This window comes from Syngnathus acus, chromosome 21 (genome assembly GCF_901709675.1).
Source record: "Syngnathus acus chromosome 21, fSynAcu1.2, whole genome shotgun sequence".
NCBI lineage: Eukaryota > Metazoa > Chordata > Actinopteri > Syngnathiformes > Syngnathidae > Syngnathus > Syngnathus acus.
This window is the reverse complement of record NC_051105.1, coordinates 4,653,476-4,677,734: the sequence shown is the minus strand read 5'-3', so window position 1 is coordinate 4,677,734 and position 24,259 is coordinate 4,653,476. Positions and strand designations below refer to the sequence as shown.

The 24,259-nt window shown below is 41.9% G+C and overlaps 3 protein-coding genes across 13 annotated transcripts; 1 reads left to right on the top strand and 2 right to left on the bottom strand.

Annotated features, from left to right (window-relative positions):
* Positions 1-80: 80 nt before the first annotated feature.
* On the bottom strand, positions 81-5,928 carry nyx (nyctalopin). Of its 2 annotated transcripts, none has more exons than XM_037239601.1 (6): positions 5,639-5,928; positions 3,917-4,108; positions 3,493-3,804; positions 2,824-3,215; positions 2,363-2,667; positions 81-1,535 (listed from the first exon to the last, which is right to left on the bottom strand). In XM_037239601.1, the coding sequence occupies exons 4-6, from the start codon at positions 3,148-3,150 to the stop codon at positions 743-745; spliced, it is 1,425 nt and encodes a 474-aa protein (XP_037095496.1). In that variant the 5' UTR covers positions 3,151-3,215; positions 3,493-3,804; positions 3,917-4,108; positions 5,639-5,928; the 3' UTR covers positions 81-742. The 2 variants fall into 2 exon arrangements, with proteins under 2 accessions (XP_037095496.1, XP_037095497.1); XM_037239602.1 differs by having other exon boundaries at positions 2,824-3,110; positions 3,740-3,804.
* Positions 5,929-6,799: 871 nt separating this feature from the next.
* On the bottom strand, positions 6,800-20,209 carry ddx3xa (DEAD-box helicase 3 X-linked a). Of its 9 annotated transcripts, none has more exons than XM_037239592.1 (20): positions 19,884-20,209; positions 19,159-19,210; positions 18,897-18,944; positions 18,434-18,493; positions 14,912-15,022; positions 14,574-14,709; positions 14,155-14,262; positions 13,970-14,069; positions 13,762-13,897; positions 13,571-13,668; positions 13,406-13,504; positions 13,128-13,288; positions 12,899-13,043; positions 12,360-12,504; positions 12,105-12,155; positions 11,175-11,356; positions 10,983-11,100; positions 10,235-10,391; positions 9,548-9,672; positions 6,800-8,974 (listed from the first exon to the last, which is right to left on the bottom strand). In XM_037239592.1, the coding sequence occupies exons 1-20, from the start codon at positions 19,926-19,928 to the stop codon at positions 8,889-8,891; spliced, it is 2,163 nt and encodes a 720-aa protein (XP_037095487.1). In that variant the 5' UTR covers positions 19,929-20,209; the 3' UTR covers positions 6,800-8,888. The 9 variants fall into 9 exon arrangements, with proteins under 9 accessions (XP_037095487.1, XP_037095488.1, XP_037095489.1 ...); XM_037239593.1 differs by having other exon boundaries at positions 9,548-9,669; XM_037239594.1 differs by lacking the exon at positions 12,105-12,155.
* Positions 10,393-23,769, top strand: rpl8 (ribosomal protein L8). 2 transcript variants are annotated; one of them, XM_037239605.1, is made up of 8 exons: positions 10,393-10,397; positions 13,728-13,741; positions 21,758-21,761; positions 22,591-22,734; positions 22,799-22,940; positions 23,080-23,298; positions 23,383-23,498; positions 23,574-23,769. In XM_037239605.1, the coding sequence occupies exons 4-8, from the start codon at positions 22,597-22,599 to the stop codon at positions 23,730-23,732; spliced, it is 774 nt and encodes a 257-aa protein (XP_037095500.1). In that variant the 5' UTR covers positions 10,393-10,397; positions 13,728-13,741; positions 21,758-21,761; positions 22,591-22,596; the 3' UTR covers positions 23,733-23,769. The 2 variants fall into 2 exon arrangements, with proteins under 2 accessions (XP_037095500.1, XP_037095499.1); XM_037239604.1 differs by lacking the exons at positions 10,393-10,397; positions 13,728-13,741; positions 21,758-21,761 and adding an exon at positions 22,102-22,145.
* The last annotated feature ends 490 nt before the right edge of the window (positions 23,770-24,259 follow it).

Genomic DNA, 24,259 nt, shown 5'->3' with positions numbered 1-24,259 from the left:
GTTCTAAAATGTTCACTTGTGATATGAATTGAAATTTTTACAAGAATATCTGTGAGAATAAACAAAAGCAGCACACACAATGGTCATAATATTTGAGTTTATTCACAGGGCATCAAAGGAATGTTCATTAGTCTTTACACACCATTACCCCACATCCTCATTCATACGCATATGTCAATGACACTGCGGGGTTGTGTGTAGTGGGATCCCAACCATGCATGGGGAAAGGGGGAGGGTCCATCCATAGGAGGCACAGGCACGTCAACAACTCACAAGCGATAAGAAGATTAATGCTTTTATGCAGCGAGAAAAAAAATGCGAGAAGAGGACATCTGTTTCACTCCATCAACCTTTAACTTTGAAACATACAAAAAGAGCACGTGTGCTATGAATATTGGTCATCTTGATTAAAATACCAAACTAAATGTGTACATTTGGATCAACACCAGACTGGAACACCTGCTTCTCGTATGTAATGAGTTCAACTATCAATATTGGTTGCGATACATTAAGTCATCGTCTCAATCTGCATGACTGCCATTAGAAAAGCCTTCATATGTTGGTGAATCATGTGCGAGAAAACTAACCCTCATGCCTAATCCTATTAATAAAATCAACACCTCATATCTTTAAGATAACTTCTCTTATGAGTTCATCTTGAATGTTGTCCAACATGTATATCAGCGCATCTGCGGTTAGAAAATATTCCATTCGTTCATGTGCAAGAAAATCCACTGTTTATTCAGGAGAAGGCAAAGATGAGCCAAGCCACAAGGAAAGAGCCGGCCAGCAACTGCGTTTGACTATGTTGCCCTCTGACCCCTGCAGCGAGCAGTCTGTCCTCAGATTCCGGCAGCGTGCCGTTGCGAGCGCCGTTTGTTCCATTGAGCGCCTCTTCCCGGAGTTCTTGCTGCAGCAGCCTGGAAATTAGGCTGTTGAAGCGGTTCTCTGTAGTGGAGGCCACCTCTGAGGACACCGTGGTCAGGTTCAGTTCGGCGGGGTCAATGCATGTACCGTTCACTTTGGCAAAGACCACCTCGCCCAGATCGAGTCCTGCTACCGACGTCGGTGACGAGCACGGGATGTCTCGCACCAGATTATAGTTCTCCATCCACTCCTTCAGCCATTCCAAGGAGCAGTCACACTCCCAGGGGTTCTTAAAGAGGTAGAGACGACCCAGGAAGAAGATCGGCTGGAACACCGGGAAGGGGAGAGTGGTGAGGTTGTTGCTGTTCAGGTGGAGCGTGATTAGGCTGGTTAGGTTCTCAAAGGTTCCTTCCTCAATGTACACCAGCTGGTTTCTGTCCAGGTACAAGATCTCCAGCTCCACCAGGTCACTGAACCATGTCTTGGAGATGTTGGTCAGCTTGTTCCCACCGAGGTTGAGCATCTTGAGGCGACTGAGGCCCTTAAAGGCAAGTCGCGGTAGGTCAGACAACAGGTTGTCGTTGAGGTAGAAGTTCTCCAGTCGCACGAGGTCTTGGAAGGCCTGGTCGTGGATGACATTGATGCGGTTCTCTTGGAGGTTCAAGTACCTGGAATGATAAGGTAACAATTGAAGGGAATGTCGGTCAAAGACTTCAAGTACCAAAATATTCAGACCCCACCAACACAAATATGAGGAAAATTGTTACAAAATCAAGACTGGCTGTAAGAAATAAAAGCTACAAAATTAAAAAATATGTAGAAATCAAAATTGATTTCCAGAACCAGTTTACAACAAAATTGAGATCTGAATAGATGGTGAAGCAGCATTTAGTTGTAATACTGCTCACAAATGGAATGAGGTGTGAAAAGAATTGTTCAATCCCAAGTGTCAATGCTTTAAAATCCGGATAAAAGTCTTTCAAAACATTTAAAATCAGGTTTTCCAAAATCTTGTTCTTGCACTGTGTATTCTTTTGGTAATTGTTTATTTACTTTTGTCTGTTTGTGGTTGCTTTTAAAAGCTGCCTTACCTTGCCCTGCCTGTCAAAAAACCTTGAATTTCTGCAAAAATATGGGGAATTTTCCTTTCAGGAATCTCTCCACATCCTTGTAAATGTGAGTCTGAATCATCTATTCTATATGTGCCCTGCAAATGACTGACCTTATAGCCAATCCCAGTTGCAGTAACAATAATTCTAAACTCTCCTAACCTCAACCCAGCATAACACAACCTATAACCCTAACATCAACAATAACTGCAAGGTCGAGACAACCATCCCCAGCCTGCCTCCAACCCATTGGTAGAAAAACGGGCTTGAATGGATGTAGCATTTCCGAATTGTACTATAGCTCGTAACTCTACAGAGTTGGTCAAGTGGTTCCACAAGCAGTGATCCCAACCATACCGCAGGCGTATTACGGGCCAGCAACTTACTTGAGGCTGCCAAGGCCCAGCAGTGAGTTGTAAGCCACCGCCTCAATCTTGCTCTTCTCCAGGTAGATGTGGGTCAAGTTTTCCATACCCCGGATGGCGCCGGGGATCCTGCGGAATTTGTTCTGGAAGCAGAGCAGCTCTTTGAGCGCCGTCTGCTCGATGAAGATCCGGTCCGGGATGTTGAAAAGGTTGCAGTCGGACAGGTCGAGGCGCACCAGCTTCTTGAGGCCTGTGAAGGTCCGGGTGTGAAGGTAGCTGATGTAATCGTTGTGCGCCATTTTCAGTTCCACCAAGTTGGAGAGGCCCTAAGCAACAAACAACAGTGTATTATGCTGATTGAGAGTAGGCCGAAGACAACATTTAATTGGGGGAGGACCCAAAGACCAATGAACAGTCAAAAGGTTCTGGAGTAAGTATGTATTTGTGAGAGCAAGAGTAGTAGTAATAGTGGTACTTCTGACCTTGAAGGCTCCAGGTGTGATGAAGGAGATGTTGTTATGGTCCAGCGAGAGAGACTTGAGCGATGGCAAGGTACCAAAGGCCCGTTCTGACAGGAACTTGAGTCTGTTCTTGTCCAGGTTGATGGCCGAGGCTTCGCAGGGAAACTCTCTGGGCAGCTCAGCCAGGCTGGAGCGGTCACACAGCACGCTGCAGCTCTTCTCTTGCGTGCAGGTACAGTACTGCGGACAAGCTCGAGCACACGCCCAGCGGGCCAGCGCCGGCGGCGGCAGCAGGCACAGCACAGAGACTGAGGGTGATACCAAATCCAAAATGTTAACTAAGTGCATTAATCTATTCCCAACAGGGTAGCACTGTGGTCACCACAATTAGCTCCAGTAAACGGAAATTACAATGAGTTTTAGCAAAACTAGTGAAATGGCTGTTTTATGGGAAATTGTGAAATTTGTGTTTCAAGGGAACTGTCGCTAGAACTTCCGTTTGGAATCAATAGTATCTTCAGTAATTACCTACATGAGAAGGTTTAAGGACATTTGTGAAAGTATTGGAGGGAAATTAGTAGTCCGAGATGAGAATTTGAGAAACATACGTATTGTCTACACTGCACTTCCTCGTGTTTTAATGGAATGACAATTCTTACTTGATATTTTTAAACCCTATACATCCTTAAAAAGACAATCATGTGACTCACATTTGACTGACAGCTGTCTTGTCTCAAAAAGGTGTTGACGTGATGGTGATTAATATCATGAAGTATCTGAACTGAAACTAGCCACACCACAATCGCTACCGTCACTGCGGGAATTTCACCTCTTAGCTTAATCGTCCTCTTGACTCTCCAACACAATTGGGAAATCTACAACTTGCATTAAAACTCAAACCCACCCATGATTATGTGATCATTTTCTTTTAACTGACCAGTGAAAGCGATGAACGTCATTACTGTCGAGTGTCATCTGGGAGATGCCGGGATTAACGCAGCTCTGAAATGACATGGAAGGAAATAAAAGACAACTGAAATGATCACCCAAAAAAACAAATTCCTAGAAAATGTCTGACATCAGGGGGGATATCAGGACATAAAGGAAGTGCTACCTGTAGATCTTTCGTGATGGTCGCATCCATGTGCGGAATAATAACAAAAATAATAAAACGTCGCCATCCAAGCACTCGTCCTTGCATCCGTGCTGTGCATCCCATGTGTGGCTTCAGCTTGCTGGTCCGCTGGCAGCCTCAATGTCAGTTTTCCAGTAAAAGACTTGAGCCTCCTACTCCTGGAATGTGTGTCTGCGCACACACAAACACACACACACGCACGGAGCAAAAAGCCATCGCTTAATGGCAGGCAAATCCCCGTGGATGTTCTGATCCATAGAGATGGAAGGTTGGCAGCAGGATTAACGAAGTAAAGCGAGCGAGGCAGAGCGTTAACTTGGGAACCCATGCGCGCAAACACACACACACACACACGCACCAAGCAAACTAAATATCCCAAAAACGTATTATGGGATGGAAAGGATGGTGCCCACAAAGCTAAAAAGACACCAACACATACAGACAAGGGCCTTGAAGTTGAAGAGCTAAAAAGTGCAGCTGTTAAAAGTGGATTAAAGGATGAGCCAAGCGTAGCAGTTATGAGATCTGATGACAATCAATAGTTCAAAATGACGATTGCGCGTGTGTGTGTGTGTGTATACTTGTCCTTTGATATCTGTGGGCCAAATTTTCTTGTGAGGACATTTCTATTGGCAGGACGGTTATGCTGGTCCAAGTGTGAAACCATTTTTTGCAGGCCACATTGCTGTTATTGTTTCCCTTTGACAGCTGTAGACAAAAAGGTTTCGATTTTTTTTAAGAATGAACGAATTAAATTTTTATATTCATGTCATGCATACAATAGCATCCAATACAATAACATTAAGCACCTGGCACCAGGATCAATATACAACAAAAAAGTATCTTGTCCACGCTTTAGAAATAAAATTTGCAATTGTTCATTACATTTAAAGGGCCATTTTATCTTTTTCTTATCTGGCCAATAGAACAAATTGTATCAGGGTTATGTTTTAAATATTATTAAACATATACTGTATTTTGTTGTTATGCATTTATTCCAACTTTTCTTTAACGGACATTTCGGCTGGTCCTCACAGTAACCCAAGGGTATCAATAAAAAAAGCTTGTAATGTCTGTTAAAGGTGACGAATGGCAATTTCAGCGCATTCAAGTGCTACGTAATAGCCCTCCCCAACCCTTGAGTTCGAGACCTATGCTTTAACCCTATTGTTGTCTGGCGACACCAAATATTATCCAACCCAATTTAAATGGGTGTTACTGGCAATGCAGGTATGAATGCATATCTGATGAGTATTACATGCCATGTGACCTCTATCCTCCCACTCCACCCTCCCCGTGACACCAATGAAAACTGCCAAAACTGGGGCAGGCAGGGTGTAACAGAAGTGGATGTACTCTGTCTAACGTGGCATGCTTTTGCTGCCTAAAAAGCTCGAGCAGGTCCAACATTGCCAAGGCAAATGGAGGTCATCGGAGGGGGGGGGGGGGGGGGGTTGAGCTTTGCGCCCCACTTTGCTCGAGTGCTTTCCTACAGGAATAAACAAGACAGTAAATGGGACAAGGTCAGAGCAGTTGACTTTTTTTTCTGATAATCCTGGCTTGGTTTGTCACATTCTGTTGTCACCTTGTGTCTGAAATTTGTGATTGCCACCAAAATTCATATGCATATTCCTACGCTTATTTGCATCAACCTGTGAAATTATTAAAGACAAGATTAGCGTCACTATTTCAGTTTCTCACCAGCCGTCAATTAGTAGCCAAAGAGCTCCCTCCATGACGCCGGTGAGGTGGTCGTCAGCAACTTGTTCTCCGGACCTGCTGAAGCTTTCCGTATCTTGGTGAAAGGAAAACAGACACGTGACAGAAACTGCACTTTGACTACAGGGTGGCTGTTAATTTCTTGCTTTTTTTTCTAGTCAGCCATGGAAAGGTGAATGGTTTTATTAATGAATAGAAAAATTCTTTACTTTCCTGATCAAAAATAGACAAACTGTGAAAACTTGGTAAAATTAGAATCATTACTAAATTTCAATTGATTGCCCAACACTATAGGGAATGAGTCTTAAAATAAATTGTGGAATTAAAATTTTAAATAAATTTGAAAAATCAGTGGTCCAAGTGAAATGAACTTTTACAGAAATAAGACCACAGACACAGACGCAATTACAAATGAGATCTTTATAGAATTTCCTCAAAAGAAACAAAAGCCCATCCAATCAATACCAATTAGAAAGGCAGGGAGGGAGGGCAGCATTGCTACAGGTAACTCTCCCACCCTCTTACTACTACAGTAAACATGCTGGAGTTTGCTTTCCAGAAACTTTTGCATTCAAACATATTTATTCTGATTAAAATCATACAAATGTGCAGCAGTTATTTCCCAAGCTGCACTTTAGCCTGGAAGCTACTACAGAAAGCAAAGTCTACATCTAAACAGCTCTGGAGTTCTAAATTTGACGGCAGATACGGGACCGGAAGCGTCCGGGCTCGACATGTTCCACCTCCACAAGAACTGGAGAGCAGTAATATATATATGCAAATACAACAATGACAATAAACCACATGTTCGTTTCTTTTAGGATTGCCATGTGCCAGACATTTACTGGAGAAAAAGTCGGACCAAATCAAGAGTTATTACGCACACAGTAGGAGAATCAGAACACTTCAACGCTACGCTTAGGAAACAGATTTTGCTCTTTGACAGCTTGAGTCCAAACCTTGGCATGTTTTTTTTCTTCAATTCCATTTGCAATTATTTTTGTTTACCTCAGATCAATAGGGAGAATTTGAATAGATCAGATGACTGGCCCCGCAGAGGCCCTGAACACAGATGTGGATTTTATTATCAAGTAGGTATTGAGTACGATGTATCTTGAACATTAAAAAGCTCACACTACCCGGAATATAGAAATTTCACGCATACAGGTGACATTCAACATTCAAGTGCCAGTGTTTTTTCGTTTGTTTTTTTTGTACTGTCTTTTGGTCAAGTTTTCTGAAACTTTCAAAGAATCACTTTTGAGGCTTACAAAAATAAATATTTGTCAAAAATGCTTAATAAATTACACAAAAACTAGCAGCAAAAGTAGAATCTAGAAATCTGTGCAAATTGCTAAATTCCCAACCCACCAACTGCTAATCCCCCCTGGTCCCAAATAAATCCTGTTTCTTAACATTTTGAACCCAGCCCCATTTGTAAACAAGCTGCGTTTTTTTTTTTTTTCCTCAAACTCCCCCAAACACTACCAATCTTCACACACACTGTATTTGGAAGCCTAAGGACACATAAGCCAGACATTTTTATAAAACTCTGGATGTGCAATAAAAGAATGTTAGTAAAACTATGGGCACAAGCATGCACACACGCACGCACGCGTGCACGAGGGTTATCGACGTGGCGAAATCAAGTAGCACCATTCGACGTCGGCTTCTCAACGCGATCAGGTCATCTGCTTTAATTCGCGTTAGTTTTATCAAAAAAAAAAAAAAAAAAAAAAACGTTTTCAAGGCACAACACACCTGATGAGAGAATCAGAGCATCGGGACACTGGCTGATGTGTGACCGTGCAGACAGTACTTTAAATGACCCCCTCCCCCTCCCCCCCAAAGGAACATGAAACCCTCCCTCATCCAGTGGTTACACCAATGACAACTGCACCCTCTGACTCTTAGCCTCACCTCCTCACTCCCTGGTTGAATTGATAAATAATCTTTTTTAACAGGGGTGGGGAACCATTTTTCCTATCGGGTACTCACTCAACGCAGGAAAAATCTAGTTCTACACTGTTGCCCTGATCGCATGGCCAACCCCTGCTTTAATGCGGTACCCCCCCTTGCAAAACGCAGCTTGAAAATGAGAAAATTTTTAAGCCTGCGACTCATGTGACCTTTAACCTTGACCAAAAAACATAACACTTGCACATGCAGACAGTCGCAGTGCGAGATGGTCGACGCTGCAATATATGCCCTCCCGATGCGGTGGTCCTTTTAATGCAGCCTACTTTCATCATTTATGCAGGCGTTTTTTGTTTCGATGCAAGCAAATAAAATAACCAAGTCCGATTTTTTTTCTCTACATTTTTGTACATCAAAAAAAAACAAAAGTGAACAACAAAAACACCGCCCACTTTGTGTAGCTAGCGCTCGGTAACATGGTAGCTGCCGTAACACTGTCAAGTCAATTGAAATAAGAAGGAAAACAAAATGGAGTAATAAGTTTTTTGAAACATCAGCCATTGCTGGCACTGAACTGGATGACGCGCATTTTCAGGGGCATGGTTATTTTCCAAGAACAACCATCACCTTGACGTTATCATCAAAAGGAGCCAGTTCAGGATAGAGTGAGCAAAAAAAGATATTAAAACGCAGATAATTCAGAGCGGCACAGTGGGCCCGTCAGCTGTTTGGTAGAAAATTTGAGGTTCAAATGGAATCGTGACTCAAAGAGCCACAAAACCCTAGTTTTGCCAAGGTTTGATTTCGTATGAGCTTATTTTCTCTTATTTCTAACCTTTCTATGCAACATCAAACTAAACAGTCAAAACTAAAATTTGGGCTCTTGGCCATTTTTTCCATCTGGTGAAATATGAACAGATTTATCCTGTTTCAATTCCAAAAGGCAGAGAACATGAATACACAAGTGATCCTCCGGTTGTTGGTTTGGCAATTTTGGGGGTTGAGGGATTTCTTGTCCCCCAAAATGCTTCTTCAAATAGTGACTGTGCATTAAGTCAGAGTCCATGCTCACACTCAGAGGTGCGCTCGCCACTGCAGTACACATGCACGCGTACACGTGCTGCTGCAGACTTTCCTTAGCGTCACGCTGCGCTCGTGCGATCGTTTTGAGAAGAGCGCCTGGCCGAGAACCAGGCTGGCTAATGTACTGTGTGTCAGTGAAGCTACACAGGGAGGGTGGTTAGGGTCTGGCGTTTTTTCTTTTTAAACATGTGGTTTTCCATCAGGGTGGCATGGCAACCTACTCCTCTGGCGACTAGTTGCCCCACCAGTCCACACTTCCTGAGTGGCTGTAGTTTCCTCCGTAGCCGTCGTTGCCGTAGAAGTTGCCTCCGAAGCCACCTGAGGACGCAACACAAAATTTGGATCAGCTTCAGCTGGTAATGCTCAGGTGGTGACCATCAGGTAGCCTCCATTTTTTTTTTTTTTTTTTAAAGTAGCACAATTTGGTATAAATGGTAACTTACTGTTGCAAAAATAGGATGCTAATTTGCGGGTTTGAGACCTTTAACACGAACAACGTTGTCTGGTTCAGCAAATTTAGTGCATGTTTTTTCACAAACTGCAATGGGATATTCATTCTATTCTTATTCTGCTTTTGTACAATGGCAGGCTTTCCACAATGTCTTTGTTGTAACACTTCCACAGCTTCTCATAAGTTCTAAATTTGTAAACGCACAGCTGTGAAACTACCGTAGAATTGTTGATTGCTTTTTGTAAATTAATGTCTCAAGTTTTTGAATTAATACTAAGTTTAAACTGAAATATATTTCATTTGTTTCATTATTGTTATTTGGAGATTTCCTCACTGGAGAAATGTTTTCGGGCAACAAAATATGGTTTTCGGCTGTGCATAACGTGAATAAGAAAAATGCCTAATCTAAAAAAAATGTACAGATCAGGCACATGACTAACCTCCGCCGAAGCCGCGGTTCCCTCCGTGTCCGCCAGAGGGTCGGCCAGTGCGGTTGCCACCAAAGCCTCCAGATCCCCCTGGTGTCTGTCGATAGTCCCGAGCACCAAAGCCGCCGGAAAACCTGCTAAACATTGGAGGTTGTCACGACACCAAAATTTTCACTTTGATTATATACCGTAATTTTCGGACTATAAGTCGCACCGGAGTATAAGTCGCACCAGCCATAAAATGCCCAAAAAAGTGAAAAAAAAAACATATATATGTATATAAGTCGCTCCTGAGTATAAGTCGCCCCCCCCACCCAAACTATGAAAAAAACCGCGACTTATAGTCCGAAAATTACGGTACTATATTTGTAAAGTACCTCGATAATGGACCCAAAACAACAATCTAATAAATCAGTAAAAGTTGCATAAACAAAACTATGCTCCATCAGAAAATTAACATTTTACAACTTACACTTGATAACATTAGCAAACAACCACTGTTAAACACTATTGAAGACCAAAAATATGCCTGATGTTTACGGTCATGCAGTATTGAGCAGGTGATGACCATTTTCATGGCCAAATATGCAGCTTGGACACATTTTATTGAGCAACCCTAACATACACGAATGGACATCATTTCCAGCTTATAACAGTACGTGATAGCCATTGCACTACTGTCAGATCTGTGCAAGTTACCTCTTGGAGCGACCACCACGACTGCTGCTCTTGTGCTGGTGCTCATAGGCCAGGCTTTCAAGCCAGGTGGGGACCTCCTGTTTGGCCTCCACTAAAATGTCCAGCAAGTCTTTGGTTATGTTGCTGTTTTTGTCGTTAAAGAACGACGTGGCCAGACCTGTGCGTGAACAACCCAACACAAATATTAAGGAACTTGCAACATTGGTGAGCAAATAGAGACAAATGTGCGTGGATACTATGGTTACAACTAAAAAGCATTCATTAAAAATGGTTACATGGAATTTCATTATCAATTTGTTGCGTCATGCTATTATGTTAGTCAACCACTGTATCGCATGATGCACTCGGCCTTAAAAACTAAAAAAAGGGGGCGGTGGAAGCTGAGATGTCGAAATGAGTTATCAACATGCTTTCAAATGGAATCAAAGGGCTACGCCAACTTTTTCCAAAGCAAAGACATTTTATAATCAATGATTGAAAATTCAATTCGATCAATATGGTAAATGAAGGACTTAAGTTTTGCTAGGCCATACAGCACTTTAAGATTCAGAATCACTAGAAAGTTACCTGTTGAACCAGCGAACACGCTAGCACGTGACTGCTACTTTTACCACTAGAAAAGTGGTTCTGTTTAATTTATAATGGCTTACTTTAACTAGGATCACTTGCCATACCACAGCCGTAGGTAGAACCTGTTTTTTTGTTTGTTTGTTTTTTTAAATAAAACATCATTGGAAAAAATTCATACCAAGGTTGCCCACACGTCCCGTACGGCCAATGCGGTGAACGTATTCTTCAATGTCACTGGGCAGGTCAAAGTTAATGACGTGCTTCACGTTAGAGATGTCCAGACCTCTCGCAGCCACCTAGCAAACCGAAACCAACATTATGTCATCTACCGCACATTGAGCATAATTGTATTTATTTTTTTATTACTTACAGCCGTTGCCACCAAGATTGGGCAGCGCCCTGAGCGGAATTGGTGAAGAGCTTCCTCACGGTCTCTCTGAGACCGGTCACCGTGGATGCTGGTGCAGGCATAGCCTTCATGATACAGGAAGTCCTCCAAAGCATCTGCACCTTTCTTGGTCTCCACAAACACAAGAGTCAGTGAGTCTTTGCCTGTAAAAACAGAAAAAGAAAATGATGTAGGGCATTCATAATTGGTGCATTTCTGCCTAGAATGGACGTAGAACTAGTTCTTGATCAGGGGTGAGCAACTCTGCTGTCCAAAAGTCACTTTCCAGCATGTTTAAGATGTCTGCGTCCTTCAACACACCAGATTCAAATCATCAGCATCATTATCAGGCTTCTAAAGTTGATCATTTCAATCAGATGTATCAGGAAAGACAGGCAGAAAAGCAGCCAGAGAACCGGTGTTGCCCACCACTGTTCTAGGTCATGACAAAAGGTAACCAAAATAAATTAAAAGTTATAAAAGGGATTGAAGTAGCTTCACGCAGGACTATCATTAATTTTCATTTAATTGAGTGAAAAAAAAGGTACTGCAGATGGGCATAATCTTAAAATAAAAGTATAATGGAGAGTGTTTAATGGATAGGAAAGGCCATTCCACATCACATTTACAGCCAACTGCTCCAGAATGGAGGACAAAAAAACCTGAGCTCAACCTTGTCATTCCTCAAACATGAGCACATTTTAATTAACAGGACCATGTCAGCCACAACGAACGGCAGGAAACACCAAGCCATTTTAAACGGTTGACATCCACACTGTGGAGATGAAAACTGAGCGGCATGTTGACTGGGGAGTGAAGGGGCAAATCAAATTTAAAAAAGGGGGGGGGAAGGGGGCGGGGGCAAGGGGGTGACTGTGGGATGTGATGTTTCTTTTTTGTATTCACACTCACCTGGCTTTTCTGGGGCATCTGTCCCATTTTCCTGAATCTCATTGGGAATAACTAAGATAAAAATAAACCAGGCCAGAGTGTAAGCCTGTGTGGTACATAGCATTCACATTTTATGCAGACTGCCTACTAAACACAGAATGCATTCTACTAAAGCTGTTTAGCTTGGCATGGGGGCACCACAAGGAAAATGCTACATGAGGGGGGGGGGGTTAAAAAAAAAAAAGAAAAAAAAAAAAAAAAAGAATGGGTCCTCACCTGTGGCATTGAGAAGGTCCAAGAGGAAGGACCTCTTGTCGGTGTCCTCCACCCAGACCACCTTCTGGGTGATGTTTTCTGAGGTGGACCCAACGCGGCCCACCGCAAGGAAAATGTAGTCTTCAAGGAAATCACGCGCCAGGATCTACACCAAACATACCCCCCAATTAGTAAGACTAGTAATCATATTTGAGTTTTGATTTTGGCGTCTCACAATTATAACATCATCCAAGAAAAACGATTTTTGCACAACACTGCCGTGTGAATCAAGTTCCTGTTTGTCAAAGACCCCTGAATACACCTGTGTTCGCAGCAAACAGATGACATAATAAATATTCTGCTTTCCTTGAGCGTTCTTTGTCTATTGACACTAAAATGAGTTTATAGCGCTGTGAAATGTTATAGCTCATCAGTATTTTGTTTTGCAGCAACACCGATTGTTAGCTGGAGAGCTAACATGGCTCAATATGATGTGGAAGTAAACGTTTATTTTCCCAATAATCATCTGGCACTATGAGATAGTATCTTTAGACAGAGACCTGGATTTCCTTGGGGAAGGTGGCGCTAAACATCATGGTCTGCCGGACGCCTTTAACTGGCATGGTGTCTTGCTCCACAATGCGTCTTATCTGTGGCTCAAAGCCCATGTCCAACATGCGGTCAGCTTCATCCAGCACCAAGTAGCTATACATTTAAAAAAATAAACATTAAACAAATCTTATCCCAGGAGTTCTCCGAGCTTTAAGTTCACCATGAGGTTATACTGACTTGCAGTAGTCAAGACCGATCTTGCCCCTCTCCATCATGTCCACTAGGCGGCCCGGTGTGGCAACCAGCAAGTGGCAGCCTCTCTCCAACTCCCTGATCTGCTGGCCAATGTCAGCGCCACCGTATACCACACATGGGCGCACGCGTGAGCGATAAGCAAACTGGAGCGGGACACAAACACATTATTATTATTAATACTATTTAAAGCTGCACTGTGCACAATGTATTATATTGCTGATGATGGCAGCAGACAAACAAGGCTATGCATACAAGCTCACCTTTCTGGCCTCATCATAGATTTGCAGTGCCAGCTCTCTGGTCGGAGCAAGGACGAGGGAGATCGGGTACTGCTTACGACGCCCATATCTTCCATTGTCCTATTAGAGTCATACATACGTCATGAGACTGAATGCATTGTTTAAAGCATTTTCTACACAGGTTACCTGGCCATTATTCTTGGCAGCCTGCAGGGCATCTCCTGGTCCTAGTGTGTAGATCTGACTTAACACGGGCAGGAGGAAAGCAGCAGTCTTTCCAGATCCTAAAATAAACCATAAGTCAAAATATATTTAAAAAACCAAAAACAATTGAATGATTCAGTCTTCTCTGTCTGTGTGAGTTAAACAAATCTTACCAGTCTGGGCACAGGCCATGAGGTCTCTCTTGGACTTTATAATAGGAATGGCATGCTTCTGGACTGGAGTGGGACGTGTGTAGCGAGTCAGGGCGACGTTGCCCATGATGATCTCCCCCATGTCCACATCATGGAACTACAACAATTCAATCAAGTCAGTTGGGCAAAAACATTAGCAGAGCCACACAACTGCTGGGGAAAAACTCACGCTTTCAATGTGAGGTGGGCAGTCGCTTCCAGTGGCCTCCACGGGAATATCGTCATACTTCTCAAAGTTAATCCCCGTGTTGCTGCTAGAGAAGAGCTCACTAGAAAATGACAGAAGGTTGTGTTTAGAAAAGCACAAAAACCTGACAGCAGGCCATTGGATATTTCAATAAATGAGCGGCTTACAGTTCTAGGCGCTCATTCGGAGCAGTAGGCTTGGACCAATCCTCCTCTCTGCTAGATTCCTCTGCCCAACGGCTGTTTCCTCCGCCAGAGAAGCCGCCACGTTCATACCTTAACACACAAACACTTAAATACTACGCCACAAACAACTTTGCAATCAAATACAAAGAAAATAGAGCAAGGTTGTTTAAATATGGCACTTATACCCTTAGAAGGGCACATTAAGGATTATTTGGATAACTAACACTTCCATTTAGAAAAATTGCATTTTAAAATATTTTTACCATTTCAGTGGTAAATTAGGTGTATTTGAGTTGTATGTTCCCCAAAATTGCATAGTGGGCAAAATTAGATTCAAGAATAAATTACCCTATAAAAAGACCCAACAGACAGTAAGAGTAAGAAGCAAGTAAGAGTCTCACCTTCCCCTTGAGCCTGCTCCACGGTCATTAAAGAAGGCAGACTTTGACCTGTCATTACGTCCCCCAAAGCTGTTGAAGGAGTTGTCTCTGCCTTGTCCACTCCAGTTGCCATCCTTGTTCTCATAACCACCGAATCCTAGAAGGGAGCAGAAAAGAATCCATCAACAAAAACATTTCCTGAAAATTTGGATTTCGGCCAGTAGGTGGCATTCATTCATGTATCTCAATAGTTTTGCATAAAGTTTTTGGGGGGGTGAGGGGGGCCATGTAGACCCGATTTTGCGCAAGTCGATAAGCAGCATGACAGTGAGACATTTGTTAAGCCAAGTGTCATTCACCTCGATCATGGCGAGGGGGTCCACGCCCTCCAAATCCACCACCGTTTGAGCGGTTGTCGTGGTACCCGTTCACAAATCCATTGCTGCGCCCACCATCCCATCCAGAGGAATCTTGGGTAGAACAAATTTTAAAAAGGATTCGTCTTGCAAAGAACCTACTAGAATGTTGCATATTACTTTTAGTTTGCAAAGAACATTCGGCCCATTTCTACCTTGAACATTCAAAGACTGAAGGATACCAGCAAGTACTCAAAACACTGGCAGAATTTCTCAGAAGTTAAATTTTAGCAGAGCAAAAAGCCAAGCATTGTCTTGAGGTGCTGACAAAATGACAAATCTTAAATATGGTATGTTTCAGACACCCCTTTGATTCCAGCTGAAAACACTAAGACCCCCCCCCCCCTCCCTTTCTTGGTTTTGTATACAGAGCACAGATGTGGTGTGAAGGGACAGTCAACTTGGCATTGTTCCTCCCTCTGTCAAAGCAGTAACTGAGACGGAATATTTCAACTCTGCACGGCATTTCCGCAAAGCCAGGATGGAGGTTTTACATCTGGCAATCACTGTTGTGCTGGTTAAATGACAAAGCCCGTAAAAGTATTGAATTGCTCAACAAATAATCCAACCAATACAAAGGCTATAATGAGAAGTGAAATCTTTGTTAGTCTGGTACCACATGGAGAATTTTTTTTTTTTTTTTTTGCATGACCATTTCAGATGCTTAGAGCCATGCAAAATATTTCATACGTCAGCAATTTTTCCAGTATTTACATTTACAGGTCTCAGATCGAGTGACAATGCAGATGTACGTGTTTCTTGGTACAATTTTGGCATTAAATCAATATACAATTAGACATTCCGTTTAAGTTTTTTTTAAAGTCATTATCGGGATATATTGTTAAACTATTTCAGAAAGTATATCGGGAATGCCGTATATATGGTGTATAGTGCTATTGTACTGTGATCCAAATATAGTCCTAACATGTGTTACGTTAATCATCCCACCCCTAGTGTTCATGTCATGTCTCTTAATTGCAACAATCTTCAAAAAATTGAAGGCGACCCAGAAGCTGTTTTCACGCCGCCATATTAAGGAACGTCTTAATATATATACATATCAAGGAGGACTAAGTAAGAATTGAAATTCTTTTGTCCGTTTCATTTTTGCAGCTTTTGGAGTTTTTCTTTTTTAGATTTTTACCGTTCCAAAGTCAGAATTTTCAAAAAGCAAACTTGAGAACATGGAAATTTCCACAAGACAAAACAAATTACGCTAATTACCTTTCATGAATGCAGAACATGTAATTACAGTATTTCGTCATACTATGCCTTGGCACGGGACGATAACCAGTTTGACAATTTACAGCAGTTTTGAAAGGTTCCATTACCACTATTACAGTTTGTTAGGGGTTATGGGCTGCTCTTTTTTTTTTTTTAGAGAGGATTTCTAAGCAGCACACAATCGAAGTCTGAAGCGGTTAAAAAAAAAAAAAGGGGGGGAGCACACCGAGAAAAATAGAAAACAGCAGATTTAGCCTGGACAGATGCAGAAAATTCATGTTGCTGCTGTCGCAATTATATAACGCCGAACACTGCACGTGCTGGACACCCATCGTTGTTGCTACTAGAATCTGTCAGCTGTGATAGAGATACAGGTGCTTTTGCATTGTCCTTAAAAAATATATTACAGTACACTATATTTTTAAAGTGTACTTGAGCAGGTGATACTGTGACACCATATTTTGCTCAGTTATCATAAGGTGAGCATGTAATATCAGCCCATTCCTAACAATGTCACGTCATCTGTGTTTGCGTTACAATTTCTTTTCCAACCAGACCAACTTTCGCCCCACGCCCTATGTCCTCTAGTAAATTGTATTCAGTGGAACCTCACTTGACAAGTCGGTTTAGTCACCATATAAAGACGTAACTCCTCACCAAGTGGTTACAATAATATTAATACATAGTATAACATATACTATCTTAATATAATTTCTTTGGCTCCGTGGTTTTCTTTTGTGGGGGCATACCATTGATGGCAAAGAGAAACAAAATATGACGATTATTTAGGGCACCTGATTATTTTATATCAAAGGCTACCATTTGTCATTATTTTATGTTCAAGTCTTGATTGCGGCAAAGGAGGGACAAAAATAAGGCTTTAGATGTATTAGTTAAATAAATTTAAAAAATAAACAGCCACAAGTGATGTGGCAATGCAATTATTTATTAAAAAGCATCAATATATGTTTGTGATTTTAGCTCCAAAAGCCAAGACACACTGACTCGAGTCAGTAAGGCATGTCAGGGTGTACCACGAGCGTTTCGCCAGTCTCAGCTGTAGGCATGGTAAAGGGCAACCCCTTGAGAGGCCAGTCTTGGGTAACGTGAGCAAAGGTAGGGAACCAGGCTATAAAAAGACTCACATGGAGTAACCGACTCATGCGATACGAGAGAGTGAGGACACGACTCAGCACTAATAGTTACCAATCTCGGGGTCATTTCTCGGGGTCATTCCATTCTCATGTTGAGGAGTTAGTTCTTTAGGTCCCCTGACTCTCTGCCTGCCGTGGCTTTGGGGTAACTCAGAAACATTGCATGTGACATCGGTCAAATTGCATTTTTTTTAATTCATTTTTTCATTATTAATGTTTTGTAATACATGCAATTCACTTTGTGTAGATTTTCAACCACAGCCCGATTAAAAATTTGGTTTTTAAACCCGCATTTTCGATTGTTTTGGAACCTACCGAGAGAGCTTGAGGTGTTGTGGGTGTCGTTACTTTGGCTTACCGGAAGTTACAATGTACATTCGCTACAATGGTGAGCAACATTTTGGAATTCAAGAAGGAAGATTTTGACAACCTACACGTTTGAGCTGATCACGATATGAGCCGTCAGTATCAATTCCATACAAAAAGCCTTAAATGTAAACAATGATCTAACGGTAGAACAATTTTCTAAACAAACTAAGTGGTGAAGAAGTTATCTTTGATTTCTAAACAAACTTTAAACGGTGAAGTTATCTTTGGCTATATTTTTACCTGGATTGACATTGATATAAGCATTACAATTCAATTGCAACTGCATTCACACTTTTACAAAGTTGATGCCAATGCCCATTGCATATTCCTGAAAGCATAATGGCTAGAGACTAGCATGAAAATGATCAGGGGTGGTATAAAATTCCATTACGACTAGTTGACTATTGTAGTGTTCAAAATGGGGAGTGGTTTTACTTTAATACCATGAAATGTAATAAGAAGTAATGATTTACAAAAAACATTTTTGAGCATCACAGATTACATGATTGCCTGGTCAAGATTGAAGTGTTTCATATTTGCCTGCAAGCATGCCAGCAGCATAGCACATCATTTGAACCCATGGTTAAATAATGAAGTAAAGAGCACCCATCTTAATCTAACCTTGGCCCACCCCTCTTCACACCAGCTTTGCTACGACTACTTCATGCATGTGGATATGCAGATTTGCCCTCAGCAAAAGCAGACAGAAGGGACTTACAGAGATTTACTGGTGCCACTGAATAACCACACTGTCTAGCAGCGGAATACGCATTTCCTGCTGTGGAATAAAAGCACAGTAAAAAAATAAATAAAAATCAAGCGTGTTACAAAAGATTTCAAAGATTGTATTAAAGTGTAAACTGCCTGGCACACTATCGGTCATTAAAGCTATCATTGTAGCTGGGGACGTTTGTGCAAATGCGCATCTATGCCCCGAAAATAATTTGGTGCCAATTAGTTTGATGCCTCATTAGCCCAACTATAAACAACATCAAATGATCGAGTGGTTACTTGTTAACAAAATATACTACCATAGCAGAATAACAGATTGTCTGGGCAATATGTAGCCTCATTGTTTTTACTGTTATTTGGCCTCCCTCCACCATGATCTCAGTCCTTGAAACAAAAGGACCCAAATAGGGTGGTGATGGGGTTTGCTGGGTACATTAACAAAAACTCACCATTTTTGGGACCATCTTTGTTCCTCAAGTGAGGTGGAATGTAACGTCCTGAAAAAAGAGGAGTAAGAGAGCCTATTTCAGAATTTCAAAAGTAACTCGAATTTAACAGCAAGGACACCATGCCACTAGACTGATGCATCAAGTAGATAGGCGTACAAATTCAGACAAAGGGGATCACAGTGTACCCCACCAGTCACTTCCTTCAAATGTGAATCACCATTTCAGCTGCACTTAAAACCTTACAATTTAATCAAATACTTACTGCCTGTTCCTCCACCTTGTCCCTCAACAGAGTTCAAGTCTAGGGCAGCAAGCTACAAAAAAAAAAAAAAAGTATGAGATTACATAATACTTTACGTTAACACGACTGGGAATAGACACAATTTGCATTTAATTAATTTTACGTTCAGCTTGAGACGCTGCGATATCATGTGCGTCCAGTGTTATCCGGGGACGTCTATCGATATCAGGAAACGCTATAAACTTTTAAAAATAACGTTACGTTCATCCGAAAAAGTGTATCGGCGACCATTCGACCCAGGATGCGTGAATGTTAGTGTCTTAGTCTGGCCGGTGTGTGCTTTGAAGACCCGTAGCGAACGGTTCACTTTTTTTTTTTCTTCTGCGCCACGTTTCAGATTGAGAAGGCCCAATGTTAGCTAACCTGCTGTACCGGCCGGTAAATTGTTTTTATATAACCCGAAACGGCAGGCAGACGCTTGACAGTTAGCGTATGCTGTTCATGTTTTAAAAGCCAACGTGGTTGGTTAAAAAAAAAATTGTTGTCACGGGAAATATTGGCCTCGGCGGGTTGTTACGAGGCATCCGCCATCACAACCTTTCCTAACAAGCGAAATCATCGCCTCCATTTTGCTAGTCGCCATGTTAGCTTTAGCTATCAACGAGGCTCGACATCAAACGCGCTTAACGGCAAACCGCGACATTTTAACAAGAGGGTCGGAAGTAGGTATCAGAAAAAAGACTTACCTGCTGATCTAGACCGTGTGGATTATCAACGACCACATGACTCATAACTAGAGAGTAGTAGGGGATTGTTTTCTGAGGAGAAAGGATTTTTTTTTCTTTGTTAGCGCGACCGGGCTACACTGCAACTTTGTTTCCTCGTCTGTTTGGACAAAGTTAAAGCAGAGATAGTTTAAAGGGCTGACGAAACAAAAAAAAAAGACGTTCACTTAAAAATCAATAAAACGCCGACACTTATGTTTATTCTAAAGTTTCGAATATAAGCGGTCGCTGTTGCTGCTGCCGGCGGGATTGACCGTGGTGGAATGAGACGCTAGTCGGTCAGGTAACGCGAGATATCACCACTATTGACTGCCTGGAGAGGACCGGAAATATCGTGAGACTCTCTTGACGTCTCGTGGGTGGAAATGCACGGTTGTGTAATTGGATCAAAAATGAATCATCGGCGTTTGGGTGTCATTATGTGTCATGGGGGAAAAAAAACATCGTAGTGCAAAATATTAATCATGTTATTTAAAAACAGATCGCTTATTTTATTAATGACAATCTAGGCCTGCATAGTTTGGGCCAAAATCACAATCACATTTTTAAAATTAGTTTACAGACAATTGTTTGTCACAACTTTTCATCACGTTCGGAAAAAAAATATTTATTCTGTAGTACTTATCAACAACGAATATGTAAGCAGTTTTCAATTCAACATAAAACATTAAATTAAGTTGCTCATATTTTTAGAATAACTTATAAATACAAATAACCTTTACACATACGGTACATATACATGATACATTTAATAATAAATATCTCTCGTGACATACTGATGAATGCTGTTGCTTTTCTCGTTCTTGTTTTCATGTTGAATTCGATGGCGGCAACACATTCCAAAAAAAGATGGGCATTGAAAGAATTTCTGGCTCCAACAAAAAAAAAATCATCAGTTTGAGGATTAAGTATCTTGTATTTGTAGTGGATTCAATCGGATTTGGGCTGAAAATAATTTGCAAAACATTGTATTTTACTTCACTTTAATTTTTATGTTAAACAATGTCACAGCAATGGCACAGCTTCATGCTTTTATAGTTTTTTTTTATATTAATGGTGTCTATATCTGTGAAGTGATAGTGGTTGTATTAAGAGGTGTACCAAGTCAGGTAAATCCCTACTGACGGCCTGGGTACCAAATGCATCACCCACCATATTTTACATCGTCTATTAGATGCTTTATTTATTATAGTTTGTGAAATTATTAATATAGAGAAATAAATGATCACAGACCACCACAATGTATCCCCAGGTGCCCTCCAATTGCTTAATAATATGGTGTCCCTTTAAATGAAATCACAGTATTAGTCAAATATTAGCTGTCCACCAAATATGTTCCGAGGGCGATCATGTGGCATCTGTGACTGACTGACTCTTAATTATTTTCTTTTAAATGTCCTTTGAATAAGGTTCGGGCAAGAGTGGTACATTAGCACAACCAAAAGAACCCCGCCGACACCTCATTCTTCTCCTCGTCTTTCTGCTCTGGAGCTTGGTCTTTTTGCACCCGGTGTCTTTGTTTAGCCACGTCAATGGCAGGGGAGGGCCATTAGTTAATGCAATGAGGCAGTGGTTATTATGCCAAAGGTCAATTCTAGACAGAGAATGCCCGTTATTTCAATTCTGTAAACAAATAAAACCACAAGGATATTATAGAGGTATTGGGCTTCCATATTGACGAGTTAGTACTGATCATTAGAGAAGTTACCATCAAGCTGAAGAAGGAGTGCAGGCCTTTTTAGCCATTTGACTTCTGGACAGAGCTGACAGGTACCGGCAGCCCAAATAGAATAAAACTGGTGGTTGATGAGGTAAAAAGTCAGGCATTGGAGGAGTTTGGTAAGGCCATGGAGAATGACTTCCAAGGGGCTTTGAAGAAATTCTGGTTAACTTGTCAATGTAGATTCTTGTAGTAATTTTGGCAAGTTACTTTTGTTGTCCATCCATCCGTCCGTAAAGCTGCCTTGCCTTTCTGTAGTGTCAATCGTTTCATAATACATTTAAAATTCGCACAGCACAGGCATTCACGTGATTATTCCACACCTATTAAACATATCACTGATTTTAATAGATAAGTATTTCGCTTCTAAACGTCCCCAAAATGCCCCTATTGGTGGCGATTGCTCAACATGACTACATTTCCCACAAGCCTCATGGGCGAGTTCTCCGGAAGAAAATCTTGATTTGTGCCTACCGCTTCCTCTTTCCGTCAACGGAGTTTAGGTAGGACAACTTTTACACCATTGTGATCCTCGAATCTGCTGCAAATCACGATTTAACTCAGTCATCCACTATAAATGGACATTTAGGAAGATGCTAAACACGTTAGCGTACGGAACATAGTGATTATTTTGTAAATATAACCCTGAAAATTGTTACTTTCAAGAGATGAGTGGCCAAGCGGCGCAATGGCGTAATTTTAGTATGAGCAAGCTAAGTTGCTTGACACCGCGTCAACAGATGCATTTACCCAATAATAATTTAGAAAATGTCACATTTCTTGTAATGTCGCAGATTTATTGTCCAGCTATTGATTTTCAGTCGTGTAATGAGTCGAAGGCATGGTGTATACGAAAAGACCGGCAGCTAGCTTGCTAACTTGCGTTAGCAGTAAATCAATACGATCCTATTTATGGTGTTCTTATGTTTTTCTTAATTTGCTTTCCAGTTCACAATGGGACGTGTGATCAGGGGACAGAGAAAAGGAGCGGGTTCCGTATTTAAAGCCCACGTCAAGCACAGGAAAGGCGCCGCCAAACTCCGCCACATTGACTTCGCTGAACGTCATGGCTACATCAAGGGAATCGTCAAGGTACGTCCGTCAATCCTTTTTTGGGGTGGGCGATTTCTGAAGTGACGATACCGGTCCCTCCCAGGATATCATCCACGATCCCGGCCGTGGTGCCCCCCTGGCCAAAGTGGCATTCCGTGACCCTTACCGCTTCAAGAAGAGGACAGAGCTCTTCATCGCTGCTGAGGGCATTCACACGGGACAGTTCATCTACTGTGGGAAGAAGGGTAAGAGGAACTTTTCCCATTGACATTTGAAAAAGAAATATGGCATGTGAAGTTGTTGAGGTGACCCACACAGCAACAGTTGAAGCTATGTTTGTTGTTATGCAATCTGGTGTCTACATTGAAACTATTTTGTTTTCAGCCCAGCTGAACATTGGCAACGTCCTTCCTGTGGGCACCATGCCCGAAGGCACCATCATCTGCTGCGTGGAGGAGAAGCCCGGCGACAGAGGCAAGCTGGCGCGTGCTTCCGGAAACTACGCCACCGTCATCTCGCACAACCCGGAGACCAAGAAATCCAGAGTTAAACTGCCATCTGGTTCAAAGAAGGTCATCGCCTCGGCCAACAGAGCCGTCGTCGGTGAGTATTGGCTGACGTGGCTCGTCGTGACCATCTTTGTACTTGTTAGAAAATTATATTTCTTTTAATTTTTCATGTGTCCAGGTGTGGTTGCTGGTGGTGGTCGTATTGATAAGCCCATCCTGAAGGCGGGTCGCGCCTACCACAAGTACAAGGCCAAGAGGAATTGCTGGCCTCGTGTCCGTGGTGTGGCCATGAACGTAAGTGTCCTCGCACTGGCGCCTGCTGTGATGCTTCCTTTCATACATGCGCTCATTTTTCACTTCTACACTCAGCCTGTCGAGCATCCCTTCGGAGGTGGTAACCATCAGCATATCGGCAAGCCCTCCACCATCAGGAGAGACGCCCCTGCCGGTCGCAAGGTCGGTCTCATTGCTGCCCGTCGTACTGGCAGGCTGCGTGGAACAAAGACCGTCCAGGAGAAGGAGAACTGAGTTTATTCAAAATAAAACAAAAAAATGTTCCAAAGTATCATTGTTTCATGTTTTTTTTTTTGCCAGTTTGTGTTCAAACACGTAGTTGCCAAATATTTACAAAACACAACCAACAGTTCAAAGTTCTAATCATTTGAAGAAAATGCCTAATGCTTTTGGTCCAAGTTAAAATGTTGAACATGAGGTTACCACAATGCCGAAGCGAGGGGGGGATTGGATAACATTTGAACATAAATGGTAAGAGATGCAATTGAATAAATATAGGTGTCTCAATATGCAAGCTCTTTTTCCGAGTGGTCAATGACTCAAATACTATTGAGTTCATGATAACAAGGCTCTCTCTCGTGTAACGTCAGAGCTATAACAAGGCTGATAAATGTATTTAAATACTTGTATTTACATCATGATTGTGTCCCACTTGGTGTTGATTCTTTACTCTGATTATATATCTTTGTGTCTTGGCATGTGAAGAAATTGACAATAAAGCAGACTTTGACTTTGCTTGAAACCTAAAAAGCAACAAAAAG

Excerpts from the sequence above, each read along its gene's own strand:
- nyx (XM_037239601.1), bottom strand. The coding sequence starts at position 3,150 with ATGCACTTAGTTAACATTTTGGATTTGGTATCACCCTCAGTCTCTGTG. Across the intron at positions 2,668-2,823 it reads TCACACCTGGAGCCTTCAAG|GGCCTCTCCAACTTGGTGGA; the intron begins GTCAGAAGTACC and ends TTTGTTGCTTAG. Across the intron at positions 1,536-2,362 it reads CTGGGCCTTGGCAGCCTCAA|GTACTTGAACCTCCAAGAGA; the intron begins GTAAGTTGCTGG and ends TTATCATTCCAG.
- ddx3xa (XM_037239592.1), bottom strand. The coding sequence starts at position 19,928 with ATGAGTCATGTGGTCGTTGATAATCCACACGGTCTAGATCAGCAG. Across the intron at positions 12,505-12,898 it reads CCTTCCCCAAGGAAATCCAG|ATCCTGGCGCGTGATTTCCT; the intron begins GTCTCTGTCTAA and ends TGTTTGGTGTAG. Across the intron at positions 11,101-11,174 it reads CAATCTTGGTGGCAACGGCT|GTGGCTGCGAGAGGTCTGGA; the intron begins GTAAGTAATAAA and ends TCGGTTTGCTAG.
- rpl8 (XM_037239605.1), top strand. The coding sequence starts at position 22,597 with ATGGGACGTGTGATCAGGGGACAGAGAAAAGGAGCGGGTTCCGTATTT. Across the intron at positions 22,735-22,798 it reads ACATCAAGGGAATCGTCAAG|GATATCATCCACGATCCCGG; the intron begins GTACGTCCGTCA and ends GGTCCCTCCCAG. Across the intron at positions 23,499-23,573 it reads TCCGTGGTGTGGCCATGAAC|CCTGTCGAGCATCCCTTCGG; the intron begins GTAAGTGTCCTC and ends TTCTACACTCAG.